General features: G+C 38.0%; 1 protein-coding gene across 2 annotated transcripts in view; it reads right to left on the reverse strand.

The window, feature by feature from the left end:
• The window catches only part of AGL (amylo-alpha-1, 6-glucosidase, 4-alpha-glucanotransferase), a 78,503-nt gene extending 57,144 nt beyond the window's left edge, over positions 1 to 21,359 (reverse strand). The window contains exons 1-7 of one of the 2 annotated variants that reach the window (XM_040232238.1): positions 21,008 to 21,359; positions 20,347 to 20,496; positions 7,816 to 8,026; positions 6,333 to 6,499; positions 4,566 to 4,769; positions 965 to 1,146; positions 695 to 806 (exon numbers count right to left, since the gene is read on the reverse strand). In XM_040232238.1, coding sequence (XP_040088172.1) covers positions 695 to 806; positions 965 to 1,146; positions 4,566 to 4,769; positions 6,333 to 6,499; positions 7,816 to 8,026; positions 20,347 to 20,428 — 958 coding nt within the window. In that variant the 5' untranslated portion in view covers positions 20,429 to 20,496; positions 21,008 to 21,359. Of the gene's footprint in view, positions 1 to 694; positions 807 to 964; positions 1,147 to 4,565; positions 4,770 to 6,332; positions 6,500 to 7,815; positions 8,027 to 20,346; positions 20,497 to 20,575; positions 20,805 to 21,007 lie in introns of those variants that run through there. The other variant, XM_040232239.1, reaches the window with a different exon arrangement.
• Positions 21,360 to 21,952: the final 593 nt, after the last annotated feature.

Raw genomic sequence — 21,952 nt, forward strand, 5'->3', positions numbered from 1 at the left:
AATCTGTTCTATTTACCTGCCATGTTAAACATTCATTTAACAAACGTAATATTGAGCTGTATGGTATTCTGAGCATTGTGCTAAGGAATGAATATAAGAAGCAGTCCCCAAGGGAAATAATTGTGTATTAGGAAAGAATTGATGCTTTTGAACTGTGGTGTTGGAGAAGACTCTTGAGAGTCCCTTGGACTGCAAGGAGATCCAGCTAGTCCATCCTAAAGGAAATCAGTCCTGAATATTTATTGGAAGGTCTGATGCTGAAGCTGAAACTCCAATACTTTGGCCACTTGATGTGAAGAATTGACTCACTGGAAAAGACCCTGATGCTGGGAAAGATTGAAGGTGGGAAAAGAAGGGGACAACAGAGGACGAGATGGTTGGATGGCATCACTGACTCGATGGACATTAGTTTCAGTAGGCTCCGAAGATTGGTGATGGACAGGGAGGCCTGGGGTGCTGCAGTTCATGGGGTCGCAAAGAATCGGACACAACTGAGCGACTGAATTGAACTGAATGACATGGCCTTTAAAGATCTCTGCTAACTCACAGATAGCCTCCAGAATCATAGTGTTAGAGCATCAAAAACAACACAAATATCATATAATAATAACAGATTTAATCCTGTGTTAACTAAGAGAAGAGTAATACTCAATTTCTTAAAATTGATAGTAATACTCTAGTGTATAACCTTTACCTTGTGTAAGAAGTTCTCTAAATTGCTCGACTGCTTTGTGAACGTCTACTTGGAAAAATTCCCAGAGTTGAGTCTTTGGAAAAATATCCTCCCAAATTACTTTTCGAATGCACTGAAAAATATTAATAGGTAGAACACATATTTAAAATCATTTTACTAAGTATTATTTAGCTCCTTAAAAGACAGGTTCTAAATGATCTTCAAAAAGACATTTAATTTATATTTTAGAAATTGTGTACTAAAGCGCGGTATTCCTCTATACATACTGACATTCATTTGATGATCATTTTCGATCAAAGCAGGTACTCCTCTGTCTTTGTATTTCCCTTCTGCAACGTCACAGGATAAGTGCCAAAGTGCTCTGTCTAAGACCCAGGCAGGTTTTAAGTGTGGGGAATTCACAAGGTTATATGCACTTTCTGGATGTTCCTGGAGCCATCTACTATTAGCAGCTTAAAGAAAAAGGAAACATAAAGGATTATCATGTAATTAGACTGAGGTTAAGATTAAAGCTGAAATAAAATATCAACATCTATCACTCATTTTCTTATATGTTAGATATCAATATTTTATAATGATACTGTAGTAGTATGAAAACAACTTTTTGGTTGTGGTATCCTACCATCTATTTTACCATACATTTTTCTTTTCTCGTTGTAGGAGTTTTTAACTGACAGTAAATAGGATCAATACTGATTCATTATATCATCATATAACATATTTACTATTATGGTGGGAGTTAAGAAGGGTCTTGTCCTCTGCCTGTCTTGATGGTCCCTAGGAGAACAATACTTTGGAATGCTCCTTCTAAACCCAAAGGACCTCATTCCCTTTATGGCAGAAAGTTACCTGCCTCTTCAACTCTGGTTTAGGCTTCTCAGTGTCTGGCTGTTCAGTTGTAGGGCAGGAAAAGAACCCCTGAAATTTACTCTCCCTTGAAGCTCCTCCTTCTTACTTCTGGTCTCCTAAGTGAGAGACCTTTCTTTGGTCCCATCTAGCTCTAGATTCTGCCTCTTAACCATCTTTTGGATGTAAAATGTCGTTTATATTTTCCCCCTACATATCTTCTTTTGTTGTCTGAAGGGGGAGGGAGGTGAGATTCTTTCTTCTGGATCTTTGAATATGCTTGTATCTCCCCAAAGCTACGAATACAAACACACATCTTATCTAAATACAGTTATTTTCCTAAGTTCTGCAGTGTCTATTAGTATCAAGACCAAACAACCTGCATCTACTGCTTCTACTTTCTCCCCACACTCTCACTCTTTTTCTCACCGCGATCTGCTCCCTTATCCACTCAACCATCTATGTGTTATGGAAGCTCTACCCCAGTTGCTCTACTCCAGGCAGATGTGGCCAATATGGCAATGCCCTCTCCTCCCAACTCCTTGTCCAGGGTTAGTTTCATTCTGGGAGGCAGAGGCTGCCTGTTTCTCACTCCCTCTAGCTCCAAGCTGTAAAAGCTCTATTCCAGGTTGCAGGCAGAGAAAACCTTGACTCTTTTCCTTTACCAAATTCCAACATGTAGAGTAACTGTCCTACTTGAGCTGTGGGGGGCCCAGAATACTGGGGCTCTACTTGCCCCCCCAGACCTGGAGCTTGCTCATAGGGAGGAGGTTCCACATGGGAGGGACAACCAAGAAGATCAGAGACTGACGCCTCCTGCCTGAACAGTCAGAACGGCTGCCCCAGGAAAAGTGGGCAGTGGCACAGGTGTTCTACCCAAGAGGCATGACAGGCTATAAGGTTGAAGAGCTCTGCCCGAAAGGACTGAATTTATTAGGCAGAGTGAGTGGAGAACTCTGTGCCTAATGCTGTTGAAAATAACAGAGACCTTGATGAGAAGCAGTTAAGAGAATGCTAATAGCTCCAAGATACAAGAAAAACATTAGAAAGACCAGAAATTTCATAGAGAGAACCAGGGAAAGACACTGCTGAGAAGAACCCTACTGGGACCACTCGCAACTATGGGGTTTGGGAAGGCAGCACCTGCTAGGAACAGACATATCATCACTCTGATCTGAGGCAGTGGACAGAGGGAGTTGTGGTTCAAATGTCATAGGCTGACTACTCTTTTTGAGATTTAATAGATTTTCTTGAAAAATGTCTCTCTATATGCTGAATACCCTTAGGACAATTTTCAGAGACTAGTTTTTTAAAAATAATTTGCACCAGGTATAGCTGTTTTGCAGGGTAGAGGGTCTGTGAAGCACTCATACTGCCATCCTGGAAGTCGACTTCCCCTGGAAAGTAACTTTTTAATGAAAACCTGTTTTGTGGAAAAGACATTATGATATGCAACACTTTCCAAGTAAGGTGGAAGTAATGTTCACTTCTTTTATATTACACAGAATCTCTCAAATTCTTTAGAAATAGTCTCTGACAGAGTCTGTGACTGTACCCCAAATTTTATACTCCCTTTGTCCCTTTAGTAACAGAATTCTGAAGGTTCACTGATAGACATGGCTGACAAGCAAAAGACTATACTGCAAGCTCCTTTATAGTTAGGTGTGACAAGAGACAAAATCCCATCTGATGCAATGTGAGCAGAAGTGATATATACACCAGATCAGGCCCTGAAAAGACATTACTTCCCTTTCCTCTACTGGGTTCCTACCGGGTAGAAGGTGATACCAGGAACTGGAGTGGCTATGTTTGATGAAGAGATGGAAGCAAAAGTGCTGGACAGCAGAGCATCATGAGAGAAAGAACTCAGTTCTCTATCATGGGTGGGCTACCACATCAATCTTAGAATGCCTACTTAATTTTTTATAGAAATAAGTATAATTTCAGTCTTACGTCACTATATTTTTCTGTCTCTCTGTTACAGCTGCCTAAGTCATATCATAATTTGTACAGTTCCATTGTGTGGTTTGATAAATTTGATGTGAATAATAGTAAAAGATGTCAAAGTAGTTATCAATAATGTCAAATTTTCAAGTGAAGAATACTGAATTCTTGGATATTAGGAAGTCTTCACTGTGAACCCTGATGCTTAGTTTTCAGGTGCAGGCAGAAACAACACACTTTAGGATATACCTACTTCGCCTAACTTTGAATTTTTATTATTATAATTAGAGATTATTATTTATATTGATGAACTGAATCTCTGAGTTTTTAAATATCTTCATAGTTGCTATGGTTATTTGGGAAATGATTTCATGACACGGCAGAGATTTTTTGTTGTTGTTGTTAAATGTTTTGAACCACTTGGAATCCCTGTTGTTTACATATGTAAATCAGTGGTTTTCTGACTGCTCTACATCACAGCAAATAGAAGAGAGTATTTGCAAGGCGCGCTCTGATCAGGACTAGAGGCTTCTCCAGGCCTAGCTGCAATGACAGCTGATGTTCCTGAGGATCAGCATCTGGAAACTTAGAATGTATTTTATGGAACTGGATATTGGAAAGAAATCTTGGGACCCCAAACAGGTTAACTTTAGCAATATCTGTTAACATGCAAAAGATATAATAAAGTTTTAAGAATTTACCATTAATTTTCTCTTCAAATAACATCATTTAGTTTTTTCCAAATATATGCTAGGGTACCAGAGCTATTGCTATACAGGATTCATTTGTTGTTCTGGAAAGTATTAATGCTGTAAGTTGAAATATGTCACTTTTTCCCTATGATCATACTCCTGTTTTTATAATCATTACATGTAAAATACTTACATTTTAATTATATCTTCAGTTAATACTGCTTTCTTTGAAAAAAAAAAGTGGTACTATCTAAAGTCATTTTTTAAATTGAAGGACACCTAATCATTACTTGTGTTTTCAAAATTTGTTATATAAAACCGCAAGGAGTGAAATAATTAACATATAATATTCTCATTAAAATTATAGAAGTAGTTAATGAAGTTCATACCAGTATGATTGTAGACAACATCAGTTATACAAAGAATATTCCATTCCTTTTTCAATTTTTGTACCAGCTGTCCAACATCAGTCCAGGTGTACTTTTTATTAGGTCTTGAAAAGTCAGGATTTAATTCTAACTGATCAGCAAGGGAATAGCACGACCTGGATAGTCCAAGAGTCTGCAGTGGGGTAAGATGAATCATGTTGTAGCCTACAACACAAGAAGATAAACAGAGACCACTATGAGAAAAGATATAGCTAAAACGAAGTGCACACATTGTTTAAGGTTAAACTTCCATGCACGCATGTCTGCTTGGTCGCTTCAGTCGTGTCCAACCCTTTGTGACCACATGGTCTGTAGCCCGCCAGGCTCCTCTGTCCATGGGATTCTCCAGGCAAGAGTACTGGAGTCATTGCTATATCCTCCTCTAGGGGATCTTCCCAACCCAGGGATTGAACCTGTGTCTCCTGAATTGCAGGCAGATTCTTCACCCACTGAGCCACCTGGGAAGCCCTTAAATTTCCATAAGTAATTCTAAATGGCAAAACAACCATGCCACAAGAGAAGGAGTTAAAGACTTGAGTTCAAATCCTAGCTGTACCAGAAATGATTTAAGCACTTCTACTTAAATCTTTCAGGATTATCAGTTTCCTCACATACAAGATAAGGAAAATGAGATGATATATTTGAAAAAAAATCACAGAGAATGCCCAGTTACTATTAGGGGTTCAATTTATATTTCTGGAATGGATTATTTATATGTAGAAAATATATCCTGTACAAGTACATCAGTACATCTTTCTCCTAGTTTTAATGTTCCATAGTACTTGTATTCTTTTAGTTAAGTCAGGGAACCTCTCATTTCATTCTTCACTCTACACTCAAGTTGAAAGTAAAAAATTAACACTATGCTTTACTTAGTAAAATACAATTTAAGTTATATTTTACTTTGGTATGTATGGCAGCACATGACTTTCACATTAAATGTTTGTTGAATTAAAATTATATATAATGATAATACATTTTCCAACATTTTAGTAGCTTACTAATTTTATATGTTAAAGTAAAGTCTTAAGAGATAATAATAACCTCATTTTATCATAGAGTTCCTTAATTATTAAGGTGAAGCATATGATTTGCCATTTTTTTGGTAGGTTAAAATAGTCAAATATCAAGAGGTTCAAGGCTATGGTTTTTCCAGTAGTCATGCATGGTTGTGAGAGTTGGCCTATAAAGAAAGCTGAGCACAGAAGAATTGATGCTTTTGAACTGTGGTGCTAGAGAAGACTCTTGAGAGTCCCTTGGACTGCATGGAGATTCAACTAGTCCATCCTAAAGGAAATAAGTCCTGGGTGTTCGTTGGAACTGTTCATTGGACTGATGTTGAAGCTGAAATTCCAATATTTTGGCCACCTGATGTGAAGAGCTGACTCATTTGAAAAGACCCTGATGTTGGGAAAGATTGAAGGCAGGAGAAGAAGGGAGACAACAAAGGACGAGATGGTTGGATGGCGTCACCAACTCAGTGGACATGAGTTTGGGTAGACAGCAGGAGCTGGTGATGGACAGGCAGGCCTGGCATGCTGCGGTTCATGGGGTCACAAAGAGTTGGACATGACCAAGCGACTGAACTGAACTGAACATAGAGTTCTACTTATTTATATTACTAAATATATTAAGATGTGAAATTAAAAGGATTAAAGCCTTTGCAATGTGTATCACAGATGATAATTACACTTATTTTAAAGAAGAGAAGAAAAAAGCTGACATTACCTGATTCTTTTGCAACCATAAGTCTGCTTTCCCATTCATCAAAAGGTCCCATACACTTGGCTAAAAATGTCTGGAGAGTAACACAGTCCAAGGGTAACACATGATTATCAGCACCAACACGTAAAATAGGGTCCACGACTATGTAACCTCCACCACTTTTCTCATTTCTGAGGAAAAAAACAAAACAAAAACTTTTCAATTAATGACAGGAAAAAAAGTCTCATCTAATTGTCTAACTGGAAAGTAAATTACCCCATTTTAAAACATATTGAAGCCCATAAAATCTTTTTTAAAAGTTGCAGTGAAACTAGTACAGCCACTCTGGAGAACAGTGTAGAGATTTCTTACAAAACTGGAAACAGAACTACCATATGACCTAGCAATCCCACTGCTAGGCATACACACCGAGGAAACCAGTACTGAAAGAGACACGTGTACCCCAGTGTTCATCCCAGCACTGTTTACAACAGCCAGGACATGGAAGCAACCTACATGCCCATCGGCAGACGAATGGATAAGAAAGCTGTGGTACATATACACAATGGAGTATTACTCAGTTATTAAAAAGAATGCATTTGAATCAGTTCTAATGAGGTGGATGAAACTGGAGCCTATTATACAAAGTGAAGTAAGTCAGAAAGAAAAACACCAATACAGTATATTAACATATATATATGGAATTTAGAAATATGGTAACAATGACCCTATATGCAAGACAGAGAAAGAGACACAGATGTAAAGAACGGACTTTTGGACTCTGTGGGAGAAGGCGAGGGTGGGATGATTTGAGAGAATAGCATTGAAACATGTATATTATCATATGTGAAACAGAGTGCCGGTCCAGGTTCGATACATGAGACAGGGTGCTCAGGGCTGGTGCACTGGGATGGTCCTGAGGGATGGGATGGGGAGGGAAGTGATGTGGGGAGTTCAGGATGGGGGACACATGTACACCCATGGCTGATTCATGTCAGTGTATGGCAAAAACCAGTATAATACTGTAAAGTAATTAGCCTCCAATTAAAATAAATTAATTTTTAAAAAGTTGCAGTTCAAAAAAAATTGAAGTTCAAAAAAATTGAAGTTGAAATTCAATGGAAAAGCCACATTTTATCCTTTTCCAGTCTCTATATAATGACATAAACAACGCATGCATATATATCTAACAATATTGCTTTAAGGAAAAATACTGTACTAAAATCCATCAGTAATAATAGGGCATGTAACTAAATAGAATGCTATAACCAGGTTGAATGAAAATACTAGAATATTTATGCCATTACTTAAAATAATAATACTTTGAATATGCAATGTGGCTTACAATTCCTTCCTAGAAACTAAAGAATTATATTCTATTGCATCCCAAGAAACTCCTGTAAAAATTGCACTGCCATAGTTCATATGATAACTTATATTACAAGTTAGACAACATCAAGTTAGAGAATAAATTAACTTTTTTTCATATACAGAACACCTGACTTACCCTTGAAGGAAGTAATACTGAAATGATCCAGCTTGTTGAAGATTAAGTTTACAGTATTTATCAGAATCATCTTCTCTTTCTGTTGGATTTTCCCATTCCAGGGAATGGAATTTTTCTCGATTAAATGCTTCTCCAGGAGGTGGGTAATTTGTATACACAGTAACTGCCTTTCCCTGTAAAGTTGGGCCCAATCGGAACTGCAGTTCAAACCCTAAACAAAAAGCAAATTTCAATAAACTCATTGCAGGGCTTAAATTAACACATTAAAAAGATGTTTTACTTAAAGTATGAAAATAATGATTTCTCAACTATGTTTAAAAGAACTCTAAATATTTAATGCTGTTTTTGGAAGTACTTTGCATTCTAATTTAGCTTAATTTTGCATTTTAACATACAGTATACACCACAGAACTGTCTGCCCTGTACTGCCCTTCTCTTCTTCTCCTGGAAATTTATACTCCTAGTTGCATGGCTACTTCGGGATATGCAAGTTATTACACGATCTCATTCCCCACCATTCCCATGAGCCCCTCACCCTCTCTCAAACCCCCACCTCCACTTCCTGAGCTGACTGCTCAGAAGTGGACATCTAATCAGAGACTCACTGGTATTTTTCAAGCTGAAACAGAGAAAGTGAGTTTCTCTGTGTTATCAGAGTCTGTGATAATATGTAAAAGTTGGGAGATCACAGGACAACCATCTTAGCAGATAGAGCAGGCCCATCTTCCCCGAGAGAAGTCAACCTCTAGAGGGCAGAATTCAGATTTCTAACAAAAGTCTTAAAGGCATTTGAGCCCCTGATAGCAATTATTCTCAATGTCTGCTCAAATTCAGAGATGTGATAATAGAGAGTTAACAAGTGGCTGTGTGGAGCTGAGTGGTGAGGGGTGGTGAGGAACTCTGATTTGCAGTTTGTTGATTCCTAGAGGAAACAATCTCACCATGGTCAATATCAAGCTACCAACACGACATCAATGAACATGAACCTGGGAAGAGATACTTACCATCAGCTCTTCACAGCCAACACAAGCACCTCCAGCATACTACAGCCTCTATCCCTGCTCTTCATGGTTTAGTTACTTAAGCCTTTCTTGGAATTCTGAAAGCCAAAACATTCTCACTTTTGCCTTAGTTTGACTATCTCTATTAAAATATATCTGAGATGTCTGTACTGTATTACAAGTCTTTTGCCATAAGAAGAGAAAAATTAACACATTATAGTCATAACTACTGTAAAAGAAAAATGTTTACTGGATCAAGGCAAACTTTGATTATAATTATTAGAATGTGAACATTCTGACTATAGTACAGTCTGTTAGAAACATCAGGCACATAAATTTTAAAGATGTGTGTAATATTTAAAAATTGAGGGCAGGAGGAGAAGAGGGTGGCAGAAGATGAAATGGCTGGATGGCATCGCTGACTCAATGGACATGATTTTGAGCAAACTCTGGGAGATACTGAAGGACACGGAAGCTTGGTATGCTGCAGTCCATGGGGCCGCAAAGAGTTGGACATGACTGTGTGACTGAAAAACAACATTTAATTAATAATGAGCAATAACTGATGAAGGTAGGAAAATTTAGTTTTACTGGTTACAACCTTCAAGTTTAAGAAACTTTTTGAGAAGAAAGAAGTATAGTAATACCTTAGGGACAAAAATCAGAGCAGAGTAGGGAGGAAAGGGGTGACAGTAAGGAGCTGGTAGCAACTTTAAATAGGATGATTATTGAGAAGTTGAAGGGCTTGGGAGAAGTGAGCAGGTTAGCCTCATGTTTAATCATGACCATGGAGGGAAAGTGCTGACCAAGCAAAGGAAACAGAAAGCACAAAGGACCCAGGGTCGAAGCATGCCTGGTGGTTCCAGAAACAGCAAGAAGCTCTGTATGGTTAGACTGAAGCAAGCTGGGGGAGTAGTATGGTAAGACGAAAGACAGGTAACAACGGAGTCAGATCATGCAGAGACTTGAAGGCCACCGTAAGTATTTTGGCTTCTTCACTGACTCAAAATGAGTCAGTGAACAGCTTAGAGCAGGAGTGACAGGACCTAACTTGTGAATTAAAAATATCATTCTGAAGATATCTGCTTCTGGCCACAATGGAGTAATTGGTACTAGACTTGCCCTCTGCTGATAAACTAAAAGAACTATATGAAACAGCTGTTCTCAAAAATAGGTAGAGAAGAACTGTGATGCCTGAGATTTTCTATGAACTTTTTAGCTTTCAGACTAGAGGACCTTCCTGGGCTGTGACAAAGGGAGCAGAAATAGTAATCTCACTGAGCTGAGGAGACAGAGATTAGTGCTTGGGAAGGGGGAAGAGAATGCCATTTTCAGGGCAGAGTATGACAAGAAGGGAGTTAAACAAAGAAAGAGCTCCAGAAATTAACCTAGAGTCATGCTGAATCTGCCTGAAAACTAAACTGTACACAAATGGGGTCTGACTACATGAGGTGAGGTTGGAAAAAGAACAACTAGTGGAAGCTGTAAATTGAACAATTCCTAATGCTCACCCAGGGCTGGGATACATTACAAGTTTTAAGCAGCCAGAATTAAGGAGACCTTGTTGAACAGCTGTTTTATTCAAGTCATGTCTTAAGTAACAGGGTTAAAGTGGTCCTAGAGTACAAACTAATATAAACCTATCCTATCAAAGCTTAAAAACAAGCCTCAAAAGGATTAAGTTGATCCACAAATACTGTAAATGACTTCTAAAATAAAACTCATCACTCCTTTAAAGCAAGAAAATGATTCAGAGATAAAAACAGAACACTTACAATGTCCAGCATCCAATAAAAACCTGCTAAACAGAAACAGGAGGTAAGGGAGTTGATCACACAGATATCTGAAATAGGGCATTCCACATAGAGGAAACAGAGATCTAAATGGCTTGCAACTTCTGCTTCTGGCAAAGATGGAATAACAGGGACTGCATTTACCATCTTCCCCAGAACTTAAAGAAACCAACAGTTAAAAAAAAATCAGACAAAATATATGAACTAATAATTTTTCAAGTCCCTGACATCATGCAACAAAAGTCAGTGATCCCTGAGAGATGGATAGTAAACAAGATGAGCCTTATAACTGCCCTATCTTGAAAGAGTTTACAGGTCGGGGCACAGGGAGAAGGAACCCAGGCAGACCTCAACTGACTTCCTGTGTTGAAGAGATGGAACTAGGAACTTGTGGAGATCAAGGCAGCTAGAGTTTTCAGATGAGAGTAGTGGGTGAGGAGGAGAAAGCTGCACAGAGAGAGAATTCCAGAGATCTGGAAAAGGTATTCCTTGAGTATTCAGAACAGTACTAACCAGTGCATGTCTGGGAGGAAAAATACCTGAGACCAGGAACAGAGTTTGTTCTCACCAGCTAGACTGAGAAAATTCACGAGGCAGTGGGTAGAAAGTTCAGAAGGATCTTGCTTCAGGAGTGGGGAATAATGAGCCCAAGATAGGGCACAGGTCTAGACTGGCTTAACAAAGCATAGAAGTAAAACTCAAAAAGAGTAATATTTCCAAGTAACTTAACTTCACTCCAGAACAAAGACCAAGAATATTTATATGAATCCCAAAATACCTATCACTCAACAAGGTAAAACTAATGTCTGGCATCTGAACAAAGATTATGAGACATAAAAAGAAGGAGGAAAACACAATCCATGAATGACACAGATGTTGAACTAGTAGACAAGGAAGGGCTTCAGTTATCAAAACTGTATTCCATATGTTCAAAAAGTTGGGTCCATACATGGAAAATATTAAGAAAAAATAAAAAAGATCCAAATTAAGCTTTTAGAGATTAAAACTACAACACCTGAGAATGAAAAATACAGGCAACAAAATTAAGAGGTGGTGAGACACGGCAGAAAAAAAAGATTAGTGAATTTCAAGACACAGGAATAGAAACTATATCATTGGTGGGACTGATGCTGAAGCTGAAACTCCAATACTTTGGCCACCTGATGCGAAGAGCTGACTCATTCGAGAAGACCCTGATGCTGGGAAAGATTTAGGGCAGGAGGAGAAGGGGATGACAGAGGATGAGATGGTTGGATGGCACCACTGACCCAATGGATATGGGTTTGGGTGAACTCTGGGAGTTGGTGATGGACAGGGAGGTCTGGCGTGCTGTGGTTCATGGGGTTGCAAAGAGTTGGACACGACTGAGTGACTGAACTGAACTGAAAAAGAAACAAAGAGAGAAAAAAGAATCTAAAAAATTGAAAAAGCATCAGACAATTCAATTGATTTAACATAAACATAATTAGAGTACTCACAGGAGAGAAGAAAAGAGACAAATTATTTGAAGAAATAACAGGTAAAAATTCCCCAATTTGATGAAAAAAACAAACTTACAGATCTAAGAATTTAATATTCTTAATCCAAGAAATATGAAGAAAATGATACCAAAAAGCATCAGTATAAAATTGCTCAAAACTAGGAACAATGAGAATATTTTATAAGCAGCCAGAGGAAAAAAAGAGTATGTACAGAGGAACAAGGAAGAGAATGACAGCAGATTTCTCATGGGCAACAGTGCAAGAAAGAAGACAGCGGAGCAACATCTTTAAAAGTTTTGAAAAATTATAACAGTTGGCCTAGAACTGAAAATATATTTCACAAACAACAGTGATAAGTTTTTCACTGTCAGAGAAAGATGTTATAAATAAGCAAGGGAGACAGATACAATGAACCCTGCTATGGTGATATGATATGTCATGGTGATATGATATGATATGGTGATATGATATGATATGCCAGGCTGGATGAAGCACAACCCAGTAGAAATATCAATAATCTCAGGTATGCAGATGACACCACCCTTATGGCAGAAAGCAAAGAAGAATTAAAGAAGAGCCTCTTGATGAAAGTGAAAGAGGAGAGTGAAAAAGTTGGCTTAAAACTCAACATTCAGAAAACTAAGATCATGCCATCTGGTCCCATCACTTCATGGCAAACAGATGGGGAAACAGTGGAAACAGTGACAGACTTTATTTTGCAGGGGCTCCAAAATCACTGCAGATGGTGATTGCAGCCATGAAATTAAAAGACACTTGCTCCTTGGAAGAAAAGTTATGACCAATCTAGACAGCATATTAAAAAGCAGAGACATTACTTTGCCAACAAAGGTCCATCTAGTCAAAGCTATGGTTTTTCCAGAAGTCACGGATGGATGTGAGAGTTGGACTATGATGAAAACTGAGAGCCAAAGAATTGATGATTTTCAATTATGGTGTCGGAAAAGACTCCTGAGAGTCCCTTGAACCACAAGGAGATCCAACCAATCCATTCTAAAGGAAATCAGTCCTGAACATTCATTGGAAGGACTGATGCTGAAGCTGAAACTCCAATACTTTGGCCACCTGATAGGAAGAACTGATTCACTAGAAAAAAACCCTAATTCTGGGAAAGATTGAAGGTGGGAGGAGAGGGGGACGACAGAGGATGAGATGGTTTGATGGCATCACCGACTCAATGGACATGTATCTGAGGAAGCTCTGGGAGTTGGTGATGGAGAGGGAAGCCTGGCATGCTGCAGTCCATGGGGTCGCAAAGAGTCAGAAACGACTGAGTGACTGAACTGAACTGAACTGCCAGCGATATGAATCAGAAATATGAGTTAAGAACTGCCATTTATTTATATATAAAGAATGTCAGTTTGGTTCAAGGCAAATCCTGAAGTAGAGAACATGTAGATATATTTCAGTCAGTCTAAAATCATTCTTTGGAAGAAATAAATCTCTCACAGTGCTGTTTGACAGGTGGTAAATTCTACACCACAATATTAAACACTGGGTAAGCTGGGAAAGATTGAGGGCAGGAGGAGAAGGGGACGACAGAGGATGAGATGGTTGGATGGCATCAGTGACACAACGGACACGGGTTTGGGTGGACTCCAGGAGTTGGTGATGGACAGGGAGGCCTGGCGTACTGCGGTTCATGGGGTTGCAAAGAGTCGGACACGATGAGCGACTAAACTGAAGACATTCTTGGTGAAGAAAAGAAACCAGTGGAGGATGTAAGAGAATGCTGGACTCTTCCAGTTTATTCTAATCCAATTAAATACTTCTATATTTGTCGAGAGAAACATGAATGTTCTGTTTGAAATCCTGCAATATGAATAATAAGAGGGAATAGATGTTCTAGGAATTCCTAGAAAAAATTATAATTTATTATTAACTGATAAGTACTGCTAACTATATTCCTGGATTGGACCAAAATATGGATATAAATTTACTCATAGTAAATGGATTTGGCAAGCAAGAAATAAATTATTCAAAAGAAGTTATCAAGTAACTTGGCCAAAATTAAGGGACTCACTTTTACTTCTCACACTACACAGTGAAACTAATAATTTTTTCCAAGTAGCTACATGTGCAAATTTTTCTATAAAGCAATTTGGCACAAATATACTAAGAATATTAATAAAGTTTATATTATTGGCTAATAATTTCATAAAGACATTTATGTTCTAGGCAATTAATCAGTAATGTAAACATGTTGCTGCTGCTAAGTAACTATATCAGTTGTGTCCGACTCTGTGCGACCCCATAGACGGCAGCCCACCAGGCTCTGCCGTTCCTGGGATTCTCCAGGCAAGAACACTGGAGTGGGTTGTCATTTCCTTCTCCAAGGCATGAAAGTGAAAAATGAAAGTGAAGTCACTCAGTCGTGTCTGACTCTTAGCGACCCCATGGACTGCAGCCCACCAGGCTCCTCTGTCCATGGGATTTTCCAGGCAAGAGTACTGCAGTGGGTTGCCATTGCCTTCTCTGGGATGTAAACATAGACCATACATAAAGATGTTCATGACAGTTTCATTTATTATAATTAAACTCACAACAAATTAAATATATAATGATTAAGAATGATTAAATAAATCATGGTACAAATGGTATTCTGTAAGCAGGAATATTATAAAGCCACTATAAATCATATTATCAAGGGATATTTAATAATATGTTACTTTCAATATTTTGTTACATTTCATGTGTCTATAGAGATCTTCTGAAATCCTTTCTGGGAAAAAGTATGATGACATATGGCAGTAAGCAGGGAGATGGAATTTACACATTATGATACTATAAGCAGGTATTAAAAATGTTTAGACAGTATAAACCCAATTTTGTTTTGAAACAAAAAGCATAGAAAAAAGACTTTTACACCTTTTTATAATTTTGTAATTGGGAAATATCATTTTTATATTAGAACTATTATTATGAAGAGATAGACTGAGAAGTAAATTGCCCAAAGGATTAAAATATGAAGTTTTAATACTTAAGTGATTTTGAGAACTACATTTCCAAGAATGATTAAGTTTATTACAGAAGTAATGGTGTCATTCTGAAGTACAAATATCAGAGATCAGCAATCTGGGCACAGTTAAACAACCTGTCCCCTGTTCAGCTTATACAAATATTGTTTTTATAATTACACAAGGATTCAGAGAACTTGTGGTACAAAGGCTAAAACTCATCCAAAACCACTAAACAGTATTTGGATCAGTGGTCTACCTTCAGAAGAAAAGGACAAGTATTCTCGAAATATGAATATTTACTTATATAATATACATTATGATAATTTAGATTATATAATTTATAAAATACAAAATAAGGACAAGATGTAAATAAAATAACAATATTTTAAATAATTAACTTTATTTGTTAGTTAATGGAACAAATCTTTTAACTCTCACTAAAAATTAGTAATATCTCTCATAAAAGTAATGTGATTAAATACATTTCATTAATTTAAAAAGTCTTGGTTTAATATTTTGTGATAAAGTAATTTAAAGTCCTGTTTATTTAGTTTATTTAGTGGTCTCAGATCTAAAAAAAAAATGTAACACAAAGATAACCAAATCCTAATAGATAAAGTTCTTGGTAGCTATGTTTACTAATCCATGATCTTAACTTTTCAAATCCACTCATTAATTATGCAAGTATTTTTGTTGAAATGTGCTTGTAAATATATATATATTATATATATATATATTTCCCTGACATATATCAATTGTTTTTACAAGCTAAAGAGATGTCCCATTTTATATATTAAAGAGGTGATCTGAAAACCAACTAAAATTCTTTATTGGGTAGATTTCAAACAGATTTATTGGGTAGATTTCAAAGAAAACTTTGTTATCAGTTTTTAAAGTAAGTAGATATTCATTTATATGGGTGAAATCATTTGATGGAATTGTTACAAAAAATACATATTTAAAATGCTCTCCCTGTAGCAAGGGTTGGTAAACTATATCCCTTATCTTTAAATAAAGTTTTATTGGAACACACCATTCATTTATGTATTATCTATGGCTGCTTTCACAGTACAACTGTCAAGCTGAGTTGCTGCAATTGAAAGCATGTGGCCTGAACATATTTGCCACTTGAACCTTTATAGGAAAGAAATGTGCTGATCTCTACAGCATCAAATTCCAGCAAAAGCAGTTTACTTTCTCATTCATGTTTACCTTAGAGTTAGACTGTGTTTAATTTTTCTGAGAATATTTTCTAAGTACACTATAGAAAGCTACATGTCATTTCTGAAAAGGACAAAAACAGCAACTTTCAAACACTCTCTAACTCATCTTTAAGTTTGACAACCTCTTGAGGTAAAACAGAAATTTATGGTTACACTGCTTCTCATTACAAAGTGTAGTAAAGATTCTGCTATTTAAGATAATATAACTGGCATATCTACCTAACCTGGCTTAGATAAAAGTATAATTCATGGCAACATACCATGTGACACCATGACTGTTAACCTCTTGTAGACCTATAACCTCCACTTTTTCCTCAGAATATATCTTTTTTGTTTATAACTCAACTGACATATGAACCAAGAGCATCAATATCAATTCATATATTAGCAAATTTTAATTATTTTTATATTAAAAAACTTGTTTTGGTTGTACCACACAGCTTATGGGATGTTAGTTCCCTGACCAGGGATCAAACCTGGGTCCCTGACAGTGATAACACAGAGACCTAACCACTGGACCACGAGGGAATTTCTCTTAACTCATTTTAACTAATCGAAATAGGTAGATACATAGAGAGACAAAAGGAAAGAGAGACGAGAAAGAAAATTAAATCCTATTCTTTCTATATCCTGATAGGCAGTACATACCCGAAAGGGTATATAAAGCCACTCTGTAACCTCTAATCCATATTCTTGAAACTAAAATTTTTATATACAGTAAATGAAACATCAGAATACCTAGAGTATGTCAGTTTCCACAATTAATAGCTCAGTTTGCTAAAATTAGCTTAGCATAGCAGTACATGATGTGGCTATCTTATTATTCCTCACACACTAGGAATACTTTATTCAGATTAGCCATTTCCCTCTTGCAGGCAATGAAACTAGGAAGGTGAGAAATTACACTATTACTGTAAACTAAGTTTTTCCACCTCATTCCCTCCACTCAATTTATAGAAACTTGACTCCTAATTATGGAACCTTTATAAATGTTTTCTTTCAAAACAAGTAAAAATTGAAATTTGACCAACCTACATAAAAAATGGAAGAATCCCAGGTTTGAGAAATAATGACTTTTACTCATTATTCTACCACTAAATGAGATAGGAAAGACAGGGAAAGGCTAATTACTTGATCTTGTACTTGTTTAATCAGAAGAGTCTATGGAGATGTTAGCCTTGAAAATGAGGAGGAATCATTTCTTAGGGAAAAGTGAAAAGGAAAGAAAAATGAAGAAGGGCTTGGTGAAAGAACCAAAATTTTCCAGAGCTTTTCTTTACACCTAATTGGTCACCAAGTCCTATGAATTTTAAAATGTCTTATACTCTGTCCCCTCTTTTTAAAAACCCTAATGTAGTTAAACCAGACATGTTTGTAAAATAGTTTTCTACATCATTTCTTGCCTCCAATGTCCCTTCTCTTCATCTTTCACAGTACAATTATCTTCTAAAATAATACAGTGAATGATTACTGCACAAAAAATTCAACATGCTCCCATTTATATCGTTTGGATGTATTTACTGGCTTTAATCAGAGTTACAGGGTCAACCATATTATTCAGAGCTCTTTCTTCAAACAGCTAGGCTAGCTTTAACTGGCACTTCAATAGTGATCACCCAGCAAGGATTTATTAGCTGTTGTACATTGCACTACATCTGTAATACTGTTTCTATCTTTATAGATCTTAAACTATAGTCGGACACTAAGATTTTAGACACTGCTATACCGTTAAGCACTTGACTGTCCTGTGCCCACTGTATAATCAGAAATCATGGAAAGGAGACACCAGCAAATTAAGAAAAAGCTTCATGGAGGAAGGGGAATTTTAGCTGAATGTTGAGAGGGAGGCAACACAAAATGATAGTAAAGGATTTAACAGACACAGAGGAATCTGACAGGAGTGGAGGAGTAAGAACAGGCATAAGAAAAGCCACTTGGAAGGGAATTAACAAGGGAAGTGTAAAGATGTAGAACACTAATAATGACGAACAATGAGATAAAATCTTGGCTTGGGAAAGTGGATCCCATTATAGAATCCTGGAAGCCAGGCAGAGCTATTTAAACGACATTATAAACATCAATTAATAAAAAGAGGAGAGATGGCATAAGAAGATTATTTCAACATCCATATACAGGCATATGGAAGAGACAGGCAGGCAAGAAGAGACATTTGGAAAGAAATTACAGGGTTTAAAGAGAAGCTGTAGTTAAAGAAAAGAAATGTCAAAGAAGAGCACAAAGTTTCCAGCCTTGTAAACTATGAAACTAAAGTAAACAGGAAAGCTGAGAAGCAAAAACGTGAGAACTATGAGATGGTTTTGGACACGTTGCTGCTAAGTCGCTTCAGTCAAGCCCGACTCTGTGCGACCCCATAGACGGCAGCTCACCAGGCTCCCCCGTCCCTGGGATCCTCCAGGCAAGAACGCTGGAGTGGGTTGCTATTTCCTTCTCCAATGCGTGAAAGTGAAAAGTAAAAGTGAAGTCGCTCAGTCATGTCTGACTCTTAGCGACCCCATGGACTGCAGCTTACCAGGCTCCTCCGTCCATGGGATTTTCCAGGCAAGAATACTGGAGTGGGGTGCTATTGCCTTCTCCTTTGAACATGTTAGATTTAAGCAAAACCAACTGGAGCTATCCTCAGGCTCTTCCATATCATGATACTGGGATGAAGGCAAGAATCCAGGGTAAGAATTGACAGATACAGTGATCTAGCCTTCCTATCTATTGGGGGCTTTAAAACCATTTATTATTAATTTTGAGCCTCAAAACTCAGCAATGTAGAAAAGGGGAAATTAATATCTTCACGTCACAAATAATGTTTAGAAATAATGTGACTTGCCCAAAGTCAAACAATTTGCTAGCGGCAGAGTCAGGACAATTCTAGCTCTCTACTCTTGCCATTACAATCATTTGCTTCTAAGAAGCAAGCAAAGTTTAAGCCCTTTCTTCCAAAAGGAGTCATCAGTATGGAGGCTACAGCTGAGGCCATGAAGAATGTATACTTCTTTGAGGGCAGAAGTGAAAAAAGAAAGGATTCTTTGAAGATACACATAATCAAAATGTGGGAGAAGAGAGCTCAGCAAAGACACCACCAAGTTGACGGGAGTACTCAAGAGGATGGGGGAAAAAAAAAAAAAATCAAAACCAGAAAACTGCAGAGTCAGCAAAGCCAAAAATGGATTTAGTACTTAGTGATCTTAAGTTCAGCGCTGGAGTTGGAAGAAGATGAAGATTTGCCATGGAGGAAACATATTTGACGGCCGAAATTAAAAAAAAAAAAATTAGCTCTTGAGAAATTCAGAGGAAAATTTTCTTCAAAACGTTTACTACTATCAACATCCATTTGGGAGGGTGAGAGAGGGGATAGCATTTTACTTTTCATACATTAAACTTCTACTTCACAAGTTATATTAAGATAAATGAGTGTGAAATGTTTTTTTTTTCAATGTTGTAAAATATAAGTCTAAGAAAATAATGCATCTATTTGATTAGTCTTATATAATTTGATCTTTTAAATCACAGCTAGAATATATTTCAACACAACACAACTGATCAATTATTTTGCTTTTAATTCGGGAAAAAAATTTTCAAGTTTTACCTTCTCCACAGTTGGGAAGCTTTTGATAAACATAAATAATAGTTTACTTTTTGCTGTGATCTATTTTGCTAATGCAAATGTCCAGTAAAGGAAAAGAGTGAGAGCTATAAAACAGCAAAACTACAGACATACCCAAAGGAAAATTACTTATGAAACAATTTGCTAAGTGTTAATAGTAAATGCTAATGGAAATAACACTGTCAATCTTCTGATTATAAATGCAACTTTTGTCTTGAGTGGAAGTTAGCAAGCTAAGTAAAGTGAATTTTTTATCCTCACTCTAACATGACAAATAAAACTTCACTTTCATTAGTGATATTTTTTAAAACACAGAAATGTCTTCACACAAATCAGGTTTAGAAAAGTCCTTGGAAATTATATCTAAAAGTTAAAAAGTTAATGATAATGAATTAAAAATGTAAAAGACACAGAGCTAATCAAATGACTTGCTACTGACCTTGTTCAAGTCTGAAGAGGGTCCTTTCCAGCTTTTCCATTTCGTTCAGTAGTAAAATCCTAATCTGTTTACTGTGTCCCATTTTGGCTTCTAGAGGATTTGAAATCTTTCAGAAGAATTAACAGAACTCCGAAATCGAATGAGTTGCCCCTATGAGACGAAAATGGAATTAAGATAAAGAAAATAACTATTATCTTAAATTCTCTAGGGCTGACAGCCACACACTTACATGTTCAAAACGTATTTTTAACCCTATCTTATAAATAAGAACAGAAGAAGCAAATTGAAAAGTTGTTTCCTCCCTTCGAGCACAAGACCACGGTAAAAATTACAATATAAAAAAATGAAGTATTTTCATAGAAAAGCAATACGTTTTGGAAAACCTGAGGTTGGGTAGGGGTTAAATTCCAGCCCCAAGCCAAATGACTCTGAAGGCTTCATATGGCACTTCTGCTTACAAGAGATTAGCCTGCTCAAAGATAACAGGTGGGAGATCTCCCCATTCCCAAATTCGGGTCGGAAGCCACCAATGGGGAGAGGAGAACAGAGGGAAACAGTTGTTGCCCCTGGAATAGCTGCCGTGAACATAGAATGTACAGACAGAGCTATAGATAGAAAGAACGCATTTCCCCGGGAGGCCGGCGGCATTCCTAGCACTTACACGGAGCAAGTTATACGTGCGGCTTCTGGGACACTGCAGGACCCGCGACTCCGCGGTTAAGAGTCGGGGGAGGAGACTGGAAGGAAAGCTAGAGGGGAAAGGCAGGCTGCCCAGGCGCAGAAGGAAGCTGCAGACAAGGAGGGCCGGGCGCCGTGAAGGGCAAAGGGAGGGGCGGCGGCAGCCAGGGCACGGCCGACGCCGCCGTGTGAGTGGCAGAGAGCTTCTCCGTGACTCCGCCTCGCGCCGGTCCCCGGGAAGACCCTCGACTCCCCACGGAGCCTCAAGAGCACACAGCCGGGTGGGAGCTGACAGGTCCCCTCGCCCACTTCCGGGAGGCTCGGCACCCTTCTCCGGGACCGCTAGTCTCGCGAGAGTCCAGTTGTTGGTGGCCCTGGCCTGGGAGACTGCTGTGAGCAGCTTTTTTTCCCGCCCCGAGGGAGGTGCGACGGCGGGACGTGCCCCTTTTATAGCCTGGGAGCTAGTGGTTGAGCATTAAAATGAGAGAGCTAGGTAGAGCCGCACTAGAGGATTATTTTGTGAACCCCCTAAATGGCGGGAGGCAAGCCACCTGGCTTCTTTTGCGTTTTCTACCACGTTATGTTTTGTGTCTTCGTTTTGACCCTTTTACGTGGTCTCAGTTTACTTGGCTTAAATTCTCTGAGCCTTGATTTCCTCATCTTTAAAATGAGGGGCCTGGCTACAGTCTCGGACATTCCATCCTTCACGTGTCCACATCTTCTGACCGCAGACATGGCAGGGCTAGGTAGGTAAAGTGTGGCCAGTCTGCAAACAATCAACAGGGCAAATACACTTGCATTTACAACATCTGGTTGTATCTAATATACACTGAATAGTCTGGAAGATCGTCGAAGATTAAGAATCTATATTGGCTGCAGCTGCACGTGTATCAGGTCAGCCATTCAGGAGATGGTACCGATGCCTAAG

The sequence above is a fragment of the Oryx dammah genome, unplaced genomic scaffold, assembly GCF_014754425.2.
Source record: "Oryx dammah isolate SB20612 unplaced genomic scaffold, SCBI_Odam_1.1 HiC_scaffold_28, whole genome shotgun sequence".
NCBI lineage: Eukaryota > Metazoa > Chordata > Mammalia > Artiodactyla > Bovidae > Oryx > Oryx dammah.